The sequence below is a fragment of the Tiliqua scincoides genome, chromosome 3 (genome assembly GCF_035046505.1).
Source record: "Tiliqua scincoides isolate rTilSci1 chromosome 3, rTilSci1.hap2, whole genome shotgun sequence".
Classification (NCBI taxonomy): Eukaryota; Metazoa; Chordata; class Lepidosauria; order Squamata; family Scincidae; genus Tiliqua; species Tiliqua scincoides.
The window spans coordinates 75,790,655-75,807,552 of record NC_089823.1 but is presented as its reverse complement, the minus strand read 5'-3'; the positions used below and the strand labels follow the sequence as shown (position 1 = coordinate 75,807,552).

General features: G+C 44.4%; 1 protein-coding gene across 1 annotated transcript in view; it reads right to left on the bottom strand.

Annotated features, from left to right (window-relative positions):
• APOO (apolipoprotein O) overlaps nt 1–16,863 on the bottom strand; it is a 34,717-nt gene extending 17,854 nt beyond the window's left edge. The window contains exons 1-4 of the mRNA XM_066620573.1: nt 16,784–16,863; nt 9,609–9,719; nt 9,233–9,352; nt 174–228 (exon numbers count right to left, since the gene is read on the bottom strand). Of these exons, the coding sequence (XP_066476670.1) occupies nt 174–228; nt 9,233–9,352; nt 9,609–9,719; nt 16,784–16,792 (295 nt within the window). The 5' untranslated portion in view covers nt 16,793–16,863. The remainder of the gene's footprint in view (nt 1–173; nt 229–9,232; nt 9,353–9,608; nt 9,720–16,783) is intronic.
• Between the last annotated feature and the right edge of the window lie 35 nt (nt 16,864–16,898).

The window sequence follows — 16,898 nt, the reverse complement described above, 5'->3', positions numbered from 1 at the left end:
TGAAACACGACGTGTGACTAGGTTCATAATTACAAAATGATGATTTATAAATGATGGATAAGAAGACAAAGCAACATTTAATGGCAATCTTACACAACATACAACATTGTATTATAACCTTGTAGTCTAATGTCTATCTAGTTCCAGTTATAAGAACTATCAACTGATCTTACCTCTACCATATTCTGCAGCTTTTTCTGCCTTTGGCATGGTTTTGCCATAAAAACCCTAGAGAGATGGAAGGGGAATAGTTAATGAAGTGACTATGTTGTACTCTCCTGACGGTATTTAAGTTATTGGAAAACAATTTAAAGTTAAAATTCTTACAGAAATGTATATATGAAATTTCTACTGTCTATGTACAACACTGCTACCTGTGCCCTGGCCTCCACCTTGTGATAGTCTCTGCTTGTGACACAGTAGGGCCAAGACTGCAATGGTCAATCTGCTTCCTGATTCTAGGCTTAGAACCACAGAGTTGGAAGGTACCTACTGTATAAGGAAGGATGGGAACTTGGATCAGGTGAATCTGAGTCACAAAAACATGCGTTTTTTGCTGACTCATTTACACTCCAGTCGTCTGTGCTGATGACTCTGACATTGACTCAAGTCTGAGGCCACTGACTCAGCACTGAGTCCCCACATGTGCAGACTCAAGTGTGTTTTTTGTGATGTGAAAGACCTCGTGCAGCCATCATTCAGACTGGACAAGCAGCGGGGAAGTTCCAGCCAGGAGGCAGGAAATGGTTAATATTTTGCTTTAGCAATGAGCAGGAGGTGGGGAAGGGAGTCAGGAGAGGGCTCTCTTTTCCGTCTCTGAAGGAACTGATGGTCATTGGACAAGAGATGGGTGGTTTTTTCTTTGCATGATTTTTTTCTTTGCATGAGGCAGGGCAGAAGGAGGAGCCCAAGGGGGTTCTTGCCTTCAAATTGGCTAGAGAACCAGGCAGGAGGAGAAAGGGGGCAGGAAGGCCAGGGGGAGAGGCAGTTGTAGCAATCATGCTTTCAAAACACATGGCTCCTGTGAACTCCATCATTACTTGGGAAGAGGAAGCCTCACTGAATGACTGCTGCAAATGGGACTATTTCTGAGAGGAGCTACAAAAGATCAGGTTGTACTGGTAAGCCTCCCAGTTGTTGCACATGACCCTCCTCCCTCTTGCTGCTTCTGTCCCCGCTCTCACGCAGTGCATCTCACCCCCTCCCACCTGGTTTACAGATGGGATGAGGACATCAGGGAAGTGGTAGAGAACTCCAACACACACACACACACACACACACACACACACACACACACACACACACACACACACACACACACACAGCAGCAGCCCCTTTTTTCCCTGTGGAGCAGCATATGGCAAGCATATGGCAAGCAGCATAAGGGCAAGACTCGTGACTCGAGTCTTTTTGAGTTGCCAAAATGCTTTGGGCAACTTGGAAAGTCCCCATTAGGACTTGTTTTTGACTTGACTATCACGGGGCAGAGACTTGTGACTTGCCTCAAGTCAAGCTACACTGGATTTGCCCATTCCAGCCTACAGGTTGAGTCTCAAAATTCGTGAGGGTTCCGTTTCCAGAACTCACATGCATGGCAAAAATTGCATTAAAGTAAATCCTATTTAAAAAACAATGTCCCTTTGCTTGGCCTTGCTGACCTTCATGATGCAAGACAGAGTCATTAAGCAAATAATCCATCAATCAGTCTCTCTCCAGGCATTTAGAAAGACTTCACTTTGAGCCAACAACCTCTCCCTTCATCCAGAGCTAAGGGCTGTGAAAGAATGCAAAGTGATTACTATATCCTTCTTTCATGTGCTCAGGGGGAAGGGAGAGGTCGCTTGCCTCAGAATGAAGCTGTCTGTGCCTGGAGAGAGAATGACTGATGGATTGTCAGTTGGCTGCCCTCTCTTGCATTAACGAGGTTATTGTCAAATGACTTTTTCTCTTTAATTTAAAGGGTTCTTCTCAGCGTGTTGAGCTAAAACCGCGGGTGAAAAATCTGTGGATAATTAGGTTATACCTGTATAAGTTTATTGAGTCCAACCACCTGCCAATGCAGGCAGACCACAACTATCCAACAGATGGCTATCCAGCATCTGCCTAAAGAAATCCCAATGACAAAGTCTACAGCCTCTGAAGCACATTGTTCTGTTACTAAACTGTTTTTACTGACAGAAAGTTCTTCCTAAGTTTAATCAAAATTTCTATTGTAATTTACATCCATTTGTCTAGGTGCTACCATCCTGAGCAACTGACAACAAGTCTGCTCCATCTCCCACAGGATAGTACAGTTTGCCTCCAGTCATGCAAATCCAGTAAATAATTCCAATATGCCACATAAAGCAACCAAAATAACCTGCAGGAATACAGTAAATGCAAGAAATCCAACACTATGCTATCCTCAGGCTCTCCACCAACACAAACCCATTTCATTTAAATGGGTCTTACATTAGCAAAGCATTTAAAGACTATGCAAAATGTCACTATTTAGTTACTGCTTGTAACAAAATCACTTGATCTACATGTACATCTATACCTACACTTGATCTATTCTATAAGTCAATTCTCTAATTTAAGTACGTATGAGGTACATAACGGCATCTAAAGTAAAGGCCTCTTTAGGGGTGTTGATGTAAGTGGATGGACCAAGGCTCTAAACCTTCACTCTCATACTAGCAAGTTCTTATTTTTACAGAAAATACTCCCTCAATATGCTTCTTTTGCTTTTGGGAGGGCAACTGGGGAGAAGGAACCAAACAGTACACCTCAGGAGTATGTGATCTCTATTCTAGAGTCACTCTGAAGCAAAGGTAAGGTTGTACTGCAAGTTTGGTCACTTCAGATCCTCAACATTTCAAAATATAAAAAAGCCTCCTTGCATTTAAAACAAACTGCAAAAGCATACTGCTTTACTTCTGCAATGCTCTCTCCCTCTCCCCCTGAATCATTAACTCCATTTCAGAGGAAGCTGGTTCACAGCATGGGACTATAAAACAGACTTATCAAGAGAGATTGTGAACTGATATATACACAGCTAGTACAAAAGAACAAAGTCTAAAAGTATTATTGTAAATTCAATAAAAGCACGAAAATCTGATATGTGACTATTTTTACAGCTTCTAATAGCAGTTGAAATGTCTTAAAATTAGCTGTTGGATATTATGTTTCAGTAATTTAACAAAAGCATTGAAAAATCAAGAACAGGTATGGAAATTTAGTTAGAATTAATCGTAAATGCCAACCGAGGCATTTAAAACATAAGTTCATGTAACACATCAGCAGAAACCTCCCATACAGGCCAAAACAATGAGCATAAAGCCAAAAACCATTGTTCTTCAGAAGCCCTTCCTATGTGTACTGGAATGCCTGGGTTAAGATAGGAGGAATCTGCAATGGAGTTCTTCCTTACACTACAACTGCTCTAGCACTGAAAATATTTAAAGAAGGTTATAGGCTGCCTTTCTACTTTAATGAAAGGAGTCACCAAGGTGGCTTACAATTTCAACAAACATAATGGCACAGCCAATAAAACAAACAGAAACAAGTAGACAGCATGAGCAAAATAAAACTACAGCACAGCAAAAGCACACTTTCCTTTAAGTCAAACAAAAACAAAAACATTTTGAGTGCCTATTTAAAAGCAGGCTATGCAGCTACCAGAAAGGCCCCATGGGGTTAGGAACTCTACAGCCAGAAAGCTGACATCAAAAAAGGCCCTGTCCTACATCTTCACTAGATCCACCTCAATAGACAGTGGGACATGGAGCAAAGACTCAGATGACGAACACAGTGTTTGAACAGGCTCATCTCCTACATGTGGAAGAATGCAGTCCTTCAGGTAACCAAGTCTCAAGCCACATAGGAGTTGAGAAGTAATAACTAACACCCTAGTTATTACTTGCAGTAAAGAAAAATATAATTTTTTGAATAGTCATTCATGTAGACACACAAAATGGAGTTCTGTGCATGCACAGAGTTAACCTCAGAAGCTTCCAGGACTTTGACGAGTGTTCTGCCCTTGTTCGTGAGTGGGGAGAAAGCCCATGCACACAGTGTACCTCAAGAGCAGGAAGAACATCCAAACCCTCAGTTCCTTTGAGGATTGCCTTTAAGTTACAACTGTAACATCTGAAGAGATGCCACCATTAGATGCCAACCTGCAGAGGAAATGCATGGGTGGATCACGTGACTGGACAGATGACCACTTTAAGAACTATAAGCAATACATCCTCTTTTATGGTCTCTGGGTAGTCACCCCTAGAGAAGACTAGCTAGCTTTCCCCTTAACCCATTGGATGTAGACTGAACAGGAGAAGATGTTCTGCAGAACAGAATGCCCGAACAAGGTACCAGCTCTTGCTCATGTGCTCAGGGCATGTTTCCTCCCAATAAAGATTGGGAGAAGACCACACTGTTGCTCTTCAAAGCTCCAGAAACAGAACACCTATTAGGCTTGCAGTGGAGAATGAAACTGCTCTGGCAAAATGCCCTTTCAAGGTGGCAGATGATTCCTTCTTGATTAATTTGTAAGCTAAGGCAATAGTCACCCAGTGAGTCAGAGCAGAAACATCCTTTTAGCTTGTTTTCTGTCCAGAATGATGGGCAGCCCAATCCTAAACTGCACAGCACCCAGAGAAGCAGTGGCGCCAAAATGACTACCACTACATCCTATGGGAGCCATAATAACTGCCAGAGTCTCCTTGGGAGAAGGGGACATTCATTCCCTTTCCCCAGGTAAAGGCATAGGCCCTGCAATAGGTCTTCTCCAGTCTGCGCCAGCTATTTTGCTGGTGCAGACTGGAGGAGCTCTGTGTCGGGCTTTTCAGCCCGGCATGCAGTATAGGATCCAGCAGAACAGGGCTCTGCTGGTCCCACTCCTGCTGTAGTTCCTCCCCCTGCCCTGGAACACCCCTCCTACCACCCAGAAACCCTGCACCACCACCCAGCGGTGTGCCTTACCACTGGGCACTCGCCCAGCGTTGGCCTCCCAGCACTTGGCCCAGTGCAGGTACACCTTGCTCTCCCTTTATGTGCTCCCTACATATGCTTTATGGTACATTTACAACACCCAGTAACAGCACTGGAGCTCACTACCGGCACTGAGCAAGTATAGGATTGTGCCATTAGTCCTGAAAACATGGAAAAAGCAAGCTTTCCTAATGTCCAGTGTGTGTACAACTCTCTCCCCCTCTGAAGCCAGATTCTGAAAAATAATAGGCAGGGAAAAGTCTTTGTGGAATGTTGAGACCATACTGGGTAAGAAGGTAATCTCCAGCCTCACGGCCGCTTTGTCCCAATAAAATTTGATGCATGGAGGGACAGAGCATAGGTTCACTACCTTTCTGTCAGGAAGTAATGACCATCAGGTATATCAACTGGAATACAAGTAGTCATAGTTCCACTGTAGTTATGGGTACAAACAGCTTGTCCATAAGCTGAGACAAAACCAAATACACTCCATGATAGAACCAGAAGTCTGGCCAGTGGATACAGTTTAGATACTAATTAAAAACATTTACAGGTCCAGCCTTTTTATACACAGATTTTTCATAGATGGATTTGACTCAACAAAAATGGCCACTGCAAATGAGAAGGCATGCGCTGATCCCTGGAGAAGGGGAAAAATGCATCCCTTTAAAATCACAGTTTTAAAAAACTGCTTTTCTTACTGTTGTAGAGAGACAGTCATGCAAGGGATAATAGGTATAACCTAATTATTCACAGATTTTTCTATCCCAACCAGATGAGAAAGGACCTTTAAATTAAAGGAAAACAGTTGTTTAACAACAGTCTCCTTAATGAGACAGAGAGAGAAGCCAGTTGACAATCCATCAATGATTCTCTTTCTCAGTGAAAGAAAGATCACTTTGCTCTGGGTGAAAGGGAGGGATTGTTGGCTTGCCTGGAGAGAGACTGATTGACTTTCTGCCTAATGACTCTGTCTTAACATCACAAAGGTCAGCAAGGTTGTTTAAAGGAACTTTGATTTTTTAAATTGATTTCTTTAGTGCTATTTTTGCCATCCACTGGGAACAGAACCCTCAGGAATAATGACACTCAAACTACATATGTTTTCCAACACAGACTTTAGATTGACCTTTGAAAAACCTGAAAGCTCTGGAAGTTTGGCTCTGCACATGTGCTGAACTCCAGTGAGACTGCAGAGAGACCTCAAAGAAGAATGTGCTCTGACCAGTAAGTGACGAAAAATACACTAACCACCACTACTGGGAACAGCTCAAGTTTCTAGACAGTATTTAAGGGTAGCCCCAAGCACAGTGTGGAATATATTCTGTACATTACTAAGGCATAGATCAGTGTGGGCAGATACTTTCCTTAGGAAAAGCCACAGCTGGTACACCAACAAAAACTGGGCTAAAGCACTCCTGGTATATCTGCCACTTGCTCATCTAGGAATAAGGCTGGGTCCAGGAGCACTCCTAGATTGTGAACTGGATCCCTCAAGTGCAAGTCAACCCAGCATCAGCTTTCCTACTGACTAACAGCACCCCTGTCTTGTTTAGATTATTTGCCCACGGTTAGTTCTTCACATCTGTCATATATAGATTCAGAACCTCCCCATTCTCTTGGTGCTAGGTGGAAAGTCCTGGGTCTCATCAGTATTTTGATGATAGTGCACGCCAAATCCAATTCCAATAACAACCTCCTGCAGCAGTTTCATATAAGCTAAGTAGCACAGGTGACAAGACAGAACCCTCCAGGACCACACAGGCCAAGCAATGATCCTCAGCACTACATTCTAGAGCCTACCTGAAAGGCAGGATCATAGTAACTGTAAAATTGTGCTCTTTAACTCCAACCCTGCCAGGCAGTCTAGACGAATACCAAGACTCAATGTTTCTCAAACTGTGGGTCAGGACCCACTGGCTGGGTCGTGAGCCAATTTCAGGTGGGTCCCCATTCATTTCAATATTTTATTTTTACTATATTAAGCCTGATGCTACCACAGTATGTGATTGCATTTGGGGAAATGTTACAGATCTGTACTTTTAACAAGCTACTATGTATAATAAGCTACTATGTATAATCTTATCCCCTGGGGGCTGGGGATAAGAATAGGCCCTCAGTTTGGCTGTACTTGTCGTAAGAGGCGACTAAACAGCCACCGGGTAGATGGGACTCGTCAGCCTGGGAAGGCAGCTCATCTGAGAGAAGGAAAACTCTGATCCCAAACCTCCACTGCCTTGTGGCTACATCCAGTTATGGAAAAGGCTTCAGGAGTCAACCTCGAGGCAAAATCTGGAGCCGGAGTCCCTGAGGCAGTTCATGGCTGAACACAAGTCACGTTCTGGCAACTCCTGCGATGCCGCTGGAACCAACCGTATTGGCCTCTGCCTTTCCATTGGACCATTTCAGCGACGTGGAGAGAGGGGATTTGCTGCTTGGATAACAGTCTATCCTCCATATCTACTTTACCCAGGCTTCGCGCACTACAGACGACACTCTGTTCCAGAACCACCATTCAGAGCGCGATACCATAGTCTTCCGAGACTAAAGGATGCCAACAACAATGTATAATCTTTAAACAATGATAGTAAATGGGACTTACTCCTGGGTAAGTGTGGGTAGGATTGCAGCCTAGGATCATTAAAAATTTTCCTGCTTGATGATGTCACTTCCAGCCATGACATCACTTCCAGTGGGTCCTGACAAGATTCTCATTCTAAAAAGTGGGTCCTGGTGCTAAAGGTGTGAGAACCACTGCCATGACTGATTGTATTAAGCCTCAGAAAAGTCCAGCATAACCATCAAGGATGGACTTCCCTGTCCAATTCCTGGTATGTCACGTATAGGGTAATCAAGCCTGTTTCAGTTCCATAACCTGGCCTGATGCTAAACTGGAAAGGATGAAGAAAAGTGGCATCATCATATAAAAACTAGATTTGAGTCACAACCCATTTGACCACCTCGCCCAATAATGGCAGATTTGAAAATGGTTGATAATTATCTAGAGTGATAGGGTCCAAAGAGAGCTTTTTCAGTAGATGTTTTACAATAGCCTCCTTAAGTACAAATGGAAAGTTACTACCTCTGTCACTAAAACAGCCAGCCCCCAGTTGTCTTAAGCAGCCAGGAAGGACAAGGGCCTAGCATGGATATGATTCATCTCACACTTCCAAATAACCTAGCCACATCCTCAGGCTGAATAAACTGGGAAGTATTCCTCAAAATAGGGCAAGCAGATGCCCCAGGGCATCACAGACTACTCCCAAAGTGGAATGCAAGTTAGAATAGATGTAAGCATTTTATCAGCAATAGTTTCATTAACCTTTGCTCCCATGTTACCACAGATCTTTAACATTACCAAAATGTCACATGACAGAGATATGTTGCAGCAGTGCCTAGTGAGGTAACATGGGAAGGGACATTTGGATTATTCTTGCCAATCACTAATATCTATGTGACTTACCTGGTAAACTTTCTACCTGTTCTCATACTCCGATACAATGTATCAGGATGCAGCAAAAGTATCATTGATCATCAAAAGACCACATCCAATGTCACTAGTTTGTAAGAGTCCAGAAACATCAAATATATTCATAAAAACTACAAACATATAAAATGTGTCCTGATTTAGGCATGTTGTAACATATAAAGACAAGACTATCAGCCTATTCAGAATTGGGCATGCCTAAGTCCATTGAAAACAATGGGAGGGGTAGAACTGGACAGAGGAGGCATGGCCAGTGGGCAGACTGGGCCTGGGAGGAGGGTGGGGACGACGGCAAGCACCGCCGAGCTGCAAAACACAGGCGCCCACCGGGCGGTGGCTCAGCGCTGGCCGGAGCTGAGCCACCTCCGGCAGGAGCCCGGTGGTAAGCCCCGCAAACGTGCCTTATGGCATGTGTGCGACTGTGGACCATGCCGTGGAGGCACGGTGCAGACCATAGGATAGGGCCCTCAGTCCCCTACCTATTTTGAGATTTCATTTCATACATTATTTGAAACAGATGTGGATCAGAACAGCTGGTTTTTGCCAGTCCAGCACTATTGTGCCTGTGCCGAAGCACCAGCAAAAGATGCACTGAATCTGTGTGAAAGTGTCAAAGCAGTGATCCATAAGTCAGAGAACTGTAAGTTGGAGAGAATATGTACACACAAGAGCAGTTCTGGATTTACAGGTAAGAATTGCTGAAATGTGTTCTTGATACTTTCATGAATACTACTGGCGCTCTCGGTGGCTCGATAGTACAAAAAACTACCATACCTGAAACCAGACCGTGTATGGCTTCAAAAAATGTCGCAAATGACAGATACCTTCTTCCAACTGTGTTTGTGAATCTTCCACATACTTTGATTTTGATGATGGACTGGTATAAAGTGACAGCTGCAGAAGCAAATACAGAGTTACCTACATGGATAAATCTTGTTTTTCAACAAAGCCATTTGTGCAATTCTCATCCCATAACAAGTCCTTCTATAAAAAAAATAAATCTATAAGTAGAATGGCACTATTGCAAGTCAGGTTTGTGTAAACAGAATAATTACACACCAAGAAGAGAAACCTTCTAATTATTAAACTGCACATTGAAACTGGGTGATGGCGAATCTATGATAACAGTTTCCAGAGAGCACACTCTTACCTCATCAACTTTCAGTAAGTTCTTTTTGGAAGTTTCATTTTCAGGAGCAGCAGCACACACCTGGACAGCAAGGAAACTCAAGCTAGCAGGAGCAGCCATCAACTGCACTACCTAAACATAATAAAAAAATAAATTTTATTTATTATAATAATGATTTTATACGCACACACAGGTTGAGACTAATTATTCGTGTGCCTGCTTCAGTTCCAAGCACTCACATGGATGGCAAAAAAACTGAACTATAGCAAATCAATTTAAATAACAAAGTTTCTTTGCTCCTGTGATTTAAAAACAGCCTTGCTGATCTTTGTGATGTAAGACAAGAGTCTTTAAGAAGACAATTCAACAATCAGTCTCTCTCAAGGTGCTTAGAAATGTTTCACTCTGACCCCCCCCCCTTCACCAATGCAAAGGGATTACCTTTATCCCTACCTAATTAGGATTACCTAATCCCTACCTAAACCCTCCATGGGTTTATCCCACATACCTAATTAAGTGGTGTGCTCCCTGGGGCATTTGGTGGGCCGCTGTGAGATACAGGAAGCTGGACTAGATGGGCCTGTGGCCTAATCCAGTGGGGCTGTTCTTATGTTTTATGTACCTTTCTTTCAGGGGGAAGGGAGGGGTCGCCTGGAGAGAGAAGAATTGATGGATTGTCAGCCAGCTGCCCCCCCCCCCATTAAGGAGGCTATTGTTAAAGGAATGTTCAGTTTTTTAAACTGATTTTAAAGGGATGTACACTGCTCAAAACAATAAAGGGAACACTTAAACAACACAATGTCACTCCAAGTCAATCACACTTCTGTGAAATCAAACTGTCCACCTAGGAAGCCACACCGATTGACAATCAAGTTCACATGCTGTTGCACAAATGGAGTAGACAACAGGTGGAAAACATAGGCAAGTAACAAGACACCCCCAATAAAGGAGTGGTTCTGCAGGTGGTGACCACAGACCACTTCGCAGTCCCTATGCTTTCTGGCTGATGTTTGGGTGACCTTTGAATGCTGGCGGTGCTGTCACTCTAGTGGTAGCATGAGGCGGAGTCTGCAACCCACACAAGTGGCTCAGGTAGTGCAGCTCATCCAGGGTGGCACATCAATGCGAGCTGTGGCAAGAAGGTTTGCTGTGTCTGTCAGTGTGGTGTCCAGAGCATGGAGGCGCTATCAGGAGACAGGCCAGTACACCAGGAGACGTGGAGGAGGTCGTAGGAGGGCAACAACCCAGCATCAGAACCGCTACCTCTGCCTTTGTGCCAGGAGGAACAGGAGGAGCACTGCCAGAGCCCTGCAAAATGACCTCCAGCAGGCCACAAATGTGCATGTGCCTGCTCAAACGGTCAGAAACAGACTCCATGAGGGTGGTATGAGGGCCTGACGTCCACAGGTGGGGGTTGTGCTGATAGCCCGACACCGTGCAGGACGTTTGGCATTTGCCAGAGAACACCAAGATTGGCAACCTCGCCACTGGCGTCCTGTGCTCTTCACAGGTTCACAATGAGCACATGTGACAGACGTGACAGAGTCTGGAGACGCCAGGGAGAACGTTCTGCTGCCTGCAACATCCTCCAGCATGACCGGTTTGGCAGTGGGTCAGTAATGGTGTGGGGTGGCATTTCTTTGGGGGGCCGCACAGCCCTCCATGTGCTCACCAGAGGTAGCCTGACTGCCATTAGGTACTGAGATGAGATCCTCAGACCCCTTGTGAGACCATATGCTGGCGCGGTTGGCCCTGGGTTCCTCCTAATGCAAGACAATGCTAGACCTCATGTGGCTGGAGTGTGTCAGCAGTTCCTGCAAGATGAAGGCATTGATGCTATGGACTGGCCCGCCCATTCCCCAGACCTGAATCCAATTGAGCACATCTGGGACATCATGTCTCGCTCCATCCACCAGCGCCATGTTGCAGCACAGACTGTCCAGGAGTTGGCGGATGCTTTAGTCCAGGTCTGGGAGGCGATCCCTCAGGAGACTATCCGCCACCTCATCAGGAGCATGCCCAGGCATTGTAGGGAGGTCATACAGGCACGTGGAGGCCACACACACTACTGAGCCTCATTTTGACTTGCTGTATGGACATTACATCGAAGTTGGATCAGCCTGTAGTGTGTTTTTCCACTTCAATTTTGAGTATGACACCAAACCCAGACCTCCATGGGTTGATAAATGTGATTTCCCTTGATGATTGTTGTGTGATTTTGTTGTCACCACATTCAACTATGTCAGGAACAAAGCATTTAATAGGAATATTTCGTTCATTCAGATCTCGGATGTGTTTAAGTGTTCCCTTTATTGTTTTGAGCAGCTTATTTTTCCCCTTCTCCAGGGATCAGCACATTCCTTCTCATTTGCAGTGGCCATTCATGTTGAGTCAAATCCGTGTATAAAAAATCTGTGTATAAAAAGGCTGGACCTGTGTGTGTATGTGTATGTATGTGTGTATACACACACACACACACACACGCACGCACGCACGCATGCACGCACACAAAATACACACACACACACAAATCCCAACAACACCCCAACAACAGCCATGTACCTTGCCTTTTGGACAAAACAGGAAGCACTGGTCATGCTGGGAACTCCTAGCATATCCTGAAATTTCTGTTTAAAGGGATTGCAAGGAGACTGACCGCTTTCCCATTGTTATTCCTTTTTTCCCCCACAGTCCCTTTAGAGCAGGGCTTTCCAAACCCCCGGGGGTCAGATCCAGAGTTTGGAGAAAGCCATCTGCTCCACGAGCAGAGCTTACCGTTCTGCCTTTGTGCCACGTGTATTTTCAGTAGATCTGGGCACTGGGACACTCTGGGCAGTTGCATCTGCCCAAACATCCTGTTGCATGGCCTCCTGTGACTCGTGCAACAGGCACGACTGCTCAGAGTATATTGGTGCCCAGATCTACTGGAAATACATGCAGAATGGAGGGGTAATAGTAAGCTCTGCTCCAAACAGGGACCACATTTTCATCGGACAGCAGTCGCAAGTTTGTCAACTGCTGTTTTAGAGGTATGATCAAGGAAAGAGGAGATGAGTGAAGCAGATTGCCACTGATCACGCCTGAGAAAAACCACATGGTGAACAGCAACCCATTCTCCACCCCCTTCACTCCTTTCTCATGTGGTTATTCTTAGTCCCAGGTCTGCCCCTCCCACACCACTCGATATGAGCTGTACCATTTGCTTCATGGATGAGCCAGGCCTGGCAACAGTCTTGTGAGGCATGAGGAACTGAGGGAGAGTAGCTTGCCTGAGGATAGTGAGCAGTCTGCAGAATGTATCTAGATCAGCAGTCCCCGAACTGGAGACTGCTGCGCATGGGGAATGCCCTCCCCAGCATGAGCGGTGCTTTGTGCTCCAGAGGTGAATTTATATTACATTCCACTGACAATGTACATGCAAGTCAAAGAGAGAGACTCTCCATTAGGAATGCATACCCTTAGGACAAGAAAAGTGGATACCAAAAGGAGCAAAAAAAGAGAGCACCTCTGAGTCTCTATATACTTTCACAATTGATTTATGTTATTTCAAACTGCCAATCTCTTACACTTATATTAGTGGAAATAATTTCACTGAAGCTGAAAATCCAGAACATAATGGAGTGCTGAAAAACAGCCAACTACAGTCATACAATACCAAATAAGTCAGTGTTTCTAAAACTGTGGGTTGGGACCCACTAGGTGGGTTGCGAGCCAATTTCAGGTGGGTCCCCATTCATTTCAGTATTTTATTTTTAATATATTAGACTTGATGCTACCATGGTATATGACTGCATTTGGGGAAATGTTACAGATTTGTACTTTAAACAGGTTGCTATGTATATTCTTTTAACAATGATAGTCAATGGGACTTACTCCTGGGTAAGTGTGGGTAGGATTGCAGCCCAGGATTGCTAAAAACTTTTATCATAAAACATCAAAAACTGTTTGATGATGTCACTTACAGTCATGACATCACTTCCGGTGGGTTCTGACACATTCTCATTCCAAAACGTGGGTTGCAGTGCTAAAAGTTTGAGAACCACTGCAATAAGGGATTTAGACAAATTCTATGCAGTTTTTCTGCCTGCCAAAATAATGCCCTTTCAGAGTAAAATGGGCAACAGGGAAAGTGATCTAAAATATGGACCTGATATGAAAATAGATGACTGCCACTTCACACCTTGAACTAAACAAAACCCTAGTAGGAGAAAAAGCTGTATGAATGCAAAAAATGTAACAAACAGTTAAGTGGATGGACGTAGCTACCAGGATGCCATACTATCATCTGTTTCTTACATTTGTGCAGTCAGTGCTCATTCAGCATTTCTTCATTAAGTTCTTAAACTATCCAGTTTTATAAACTTGTACAGATAAAAAGCAGGATACAAGTTATCCTAAATTGCAGATTAGCTCCTTGAGATGGAACTGATTTTCTGGCTTATGTTGCACTAGCATACCAGATGCATTGAATCATTAATAGCGATACTAACAACAGTAAACAGTTACACATGAAACCGGAATGTGCTCAAAAACCAGATCCTTCCCCCAGGATTGCAAACAATTTTGAATGCATTCAAAACATTTTTAACAGTTAAAAATGCCGGGCTATACTTCATACAAGTCTCCAAACGCAAGTCTCAATCTTGAAAATGGGCCAAAAGATTTAAGTTTCACTCCGTTGTATTTTGAGGACATAGTGCTTTACTGCATACTTTTAAAATAGGTGTTATGAAGTAACTTAATATCCCCTAATTTTCAAACACGAAATGTATTATTAATGTGCCCAAGTCTATTTAGTGAATTAACATTCAATGTGGAAACTGAAACCAGGACTCCTTATCTAGTTCTTGATCCAGTACTCATAAGCTAATGTGTTTTCTTGCATAAACTAAATGGTTAGGAATCTGAATTAGTAGATTCTAAATACTGCTTATTAGAAAACCAGACCAAGGTTTAGATTAGTAGATTACTAAATACTGCTTAGTAGAAAATCAGGCCAAGGAATCCCTTTCAGGCCAGTAATTCCTTTTACACAGCACTTTTCTGTTTTTCATTGCTTTATCCTATGGCTCCCTCTGCAGAAAAGCATAAGGTGTAACACCAACAGAGGACTACCAAATGTTTCCATCAGCGTGAGATAGAGTGCAGGTTTATTTAGAAAAAAAATAAATCAACATCTGACACTCCTCTACTTATGTATTAAGAGAAAGCCATTCCTGTAACTGGTCTGCAACAATCTCAATTATGATATGTAACATAACCAAACCTCCAGTGAAGCATGCAGGTTTTGTGAACTTTGAGCCAATTTCACATACCTACAGAAGCTTCCCTACTTAAGAGCAGGCTCGGTTCTAGAGGTCTGTTTGCAAGTTTTGTTCTCGTCCAACACCACTATTATTGGTAGTGGACTTGCAGGACCTCTGGGCACCTGCTGCCCAGCATCGAGATCAGAAACATGATGCAACAAACAGCAGTAGGAGACTAGGCTTAGTAGGCAGAGCTCCAAATCACGCTTTTCAGTGCTTGAAAAAGCCCTCCCATCCACATTGAGCCTCTTACTGGTGTTTGTCCACACCTGGCCTGCCAACCCAGAAAACTCTGGTGATGGTGTTATTGTCAGTTACTTCCAGTGGTACATCAAATAGGTGGACCATGTGAAGTAGTACAGTGGAGGAAAAACCTTGAGAAGCACAGTAAATATTGTGTAGTCTTACCTTGAAAAGTGACCTAGCAGGGACTGGCTGGAATAAGATGAGGAATGTCTGGGAATGTGCATTAACACTATTTATGGACACACATGGTCAGGAATGTTAGTATCTTGAATGTTGGTAAACTGAGGCTTCATCCTAGCCATACTTACCTGGGAGTAAGCCCTATTTACCATAATGGGACTTACTTCTGAGTAAAGGTGCACCAGATTGGGCACTGAATGTTCTTAATTATGTTGTAATTCTTTAAAAAAAAAGGCTTTATTAGAAAGAAAGCCCACTGAGGTAAATAGAACTGAGGGCTGAATAAAACATGCTCAGAAGAACCAAGTTGTGTGTGGCAGAGTGACCAGTAGTCCTCTTTTTCCTGGACATATCCTCTTTTTTAGCCTCATGTCCTGGAAAAGAACTTGGAGCACAATCCTATGCAGGTCTACTCAGAAGTAAGTCCCATTAGAGTCAATGGGGCTTACTCCAGGAAAGTGTGGAAAGGATTGGGCTGTTAACATTTTCCCTCCCTCTGTGAATGGGCCTCTACAGGCAGTGCTTAGCCTTCTTGCAATTAATAAGTTAAATGTGATATAGTTTTAAATTTAGTGATATATAGTGTTTAAATTAACCACAAGAAACCAATATACTATAAAAACAATATGTTTTTTAGCTTTTATTTTGTCATGTCCTGCATTTTCCTTGGATGTCCTACACTTTGGGTCCTCTTTGGCAGACCTGACATCTGGTCACCCCGTGAATGTGAGATGTGTATGCGGACAGATGAGAGGCAGGTGCCCCACACAGTCACATTGATCGCTTCATTATAGGCGAGTGGTGGCCACACCTCTGAGGCCTGCCTCCTCACTACCACGACCTACATTGCTATCCATAACATAAGAAGACTTATGTTAACATAAGAAGACCAGGCCACAGGCCCACCTAGTGCAGCCTCCTGTGTCTCACAGTGGCCCACCAGCTGCCTCCGGGGGCACACAGCACAACCAGAGTCCTGCCTCCCGGTGCCCTCCCTGCACCTGGCAGTCTGAGGTCGCCCACTTGGAGAGTCAGGAGGCTGCGCATACACACTGTGGCTTGCCAGCTCTCATGGACTCTTTCCCCACACATCTGCCCAACCCCTTTTCAGGTATCCAGGCAAGATGCATCATCATATCCTGTGGCAAGGAGTTCCACAGACTAACCACCCTCCCTCACGAGCAGCCCCGTCCTTCCCACTCCCTCCTAGCTGCTGCGCTCTGCACTCATCAGCTGAGTTCCAAGCAGTAGTGGGCGGGGCTGAAAGCTGTGGCGCGTGCGGAGCCCTCTTCCTTAACCCCCCCCGCGCGGGTCTCCATAGCAACAACGCGAGCCCGGAGCCCATCACACCATCCTTGGGCGGGCGGGGGAAGAAAACCGTTAACGGCTGTAACCGACAGTCATCCCCCCTCCTCACACCCACACCCGTAACACCAGCTCCTCTCCCAATGAAACTTTCCTCACCTTGAACATCGTGTGGGGACAGCCCCGCTCCGTACGGCGCAGCCGCAATGACCCGAGCACAAACGGCGCGCTTCCTACGGTGACCTGCAGGGGACGAAACACCTCCGCTTCGGCC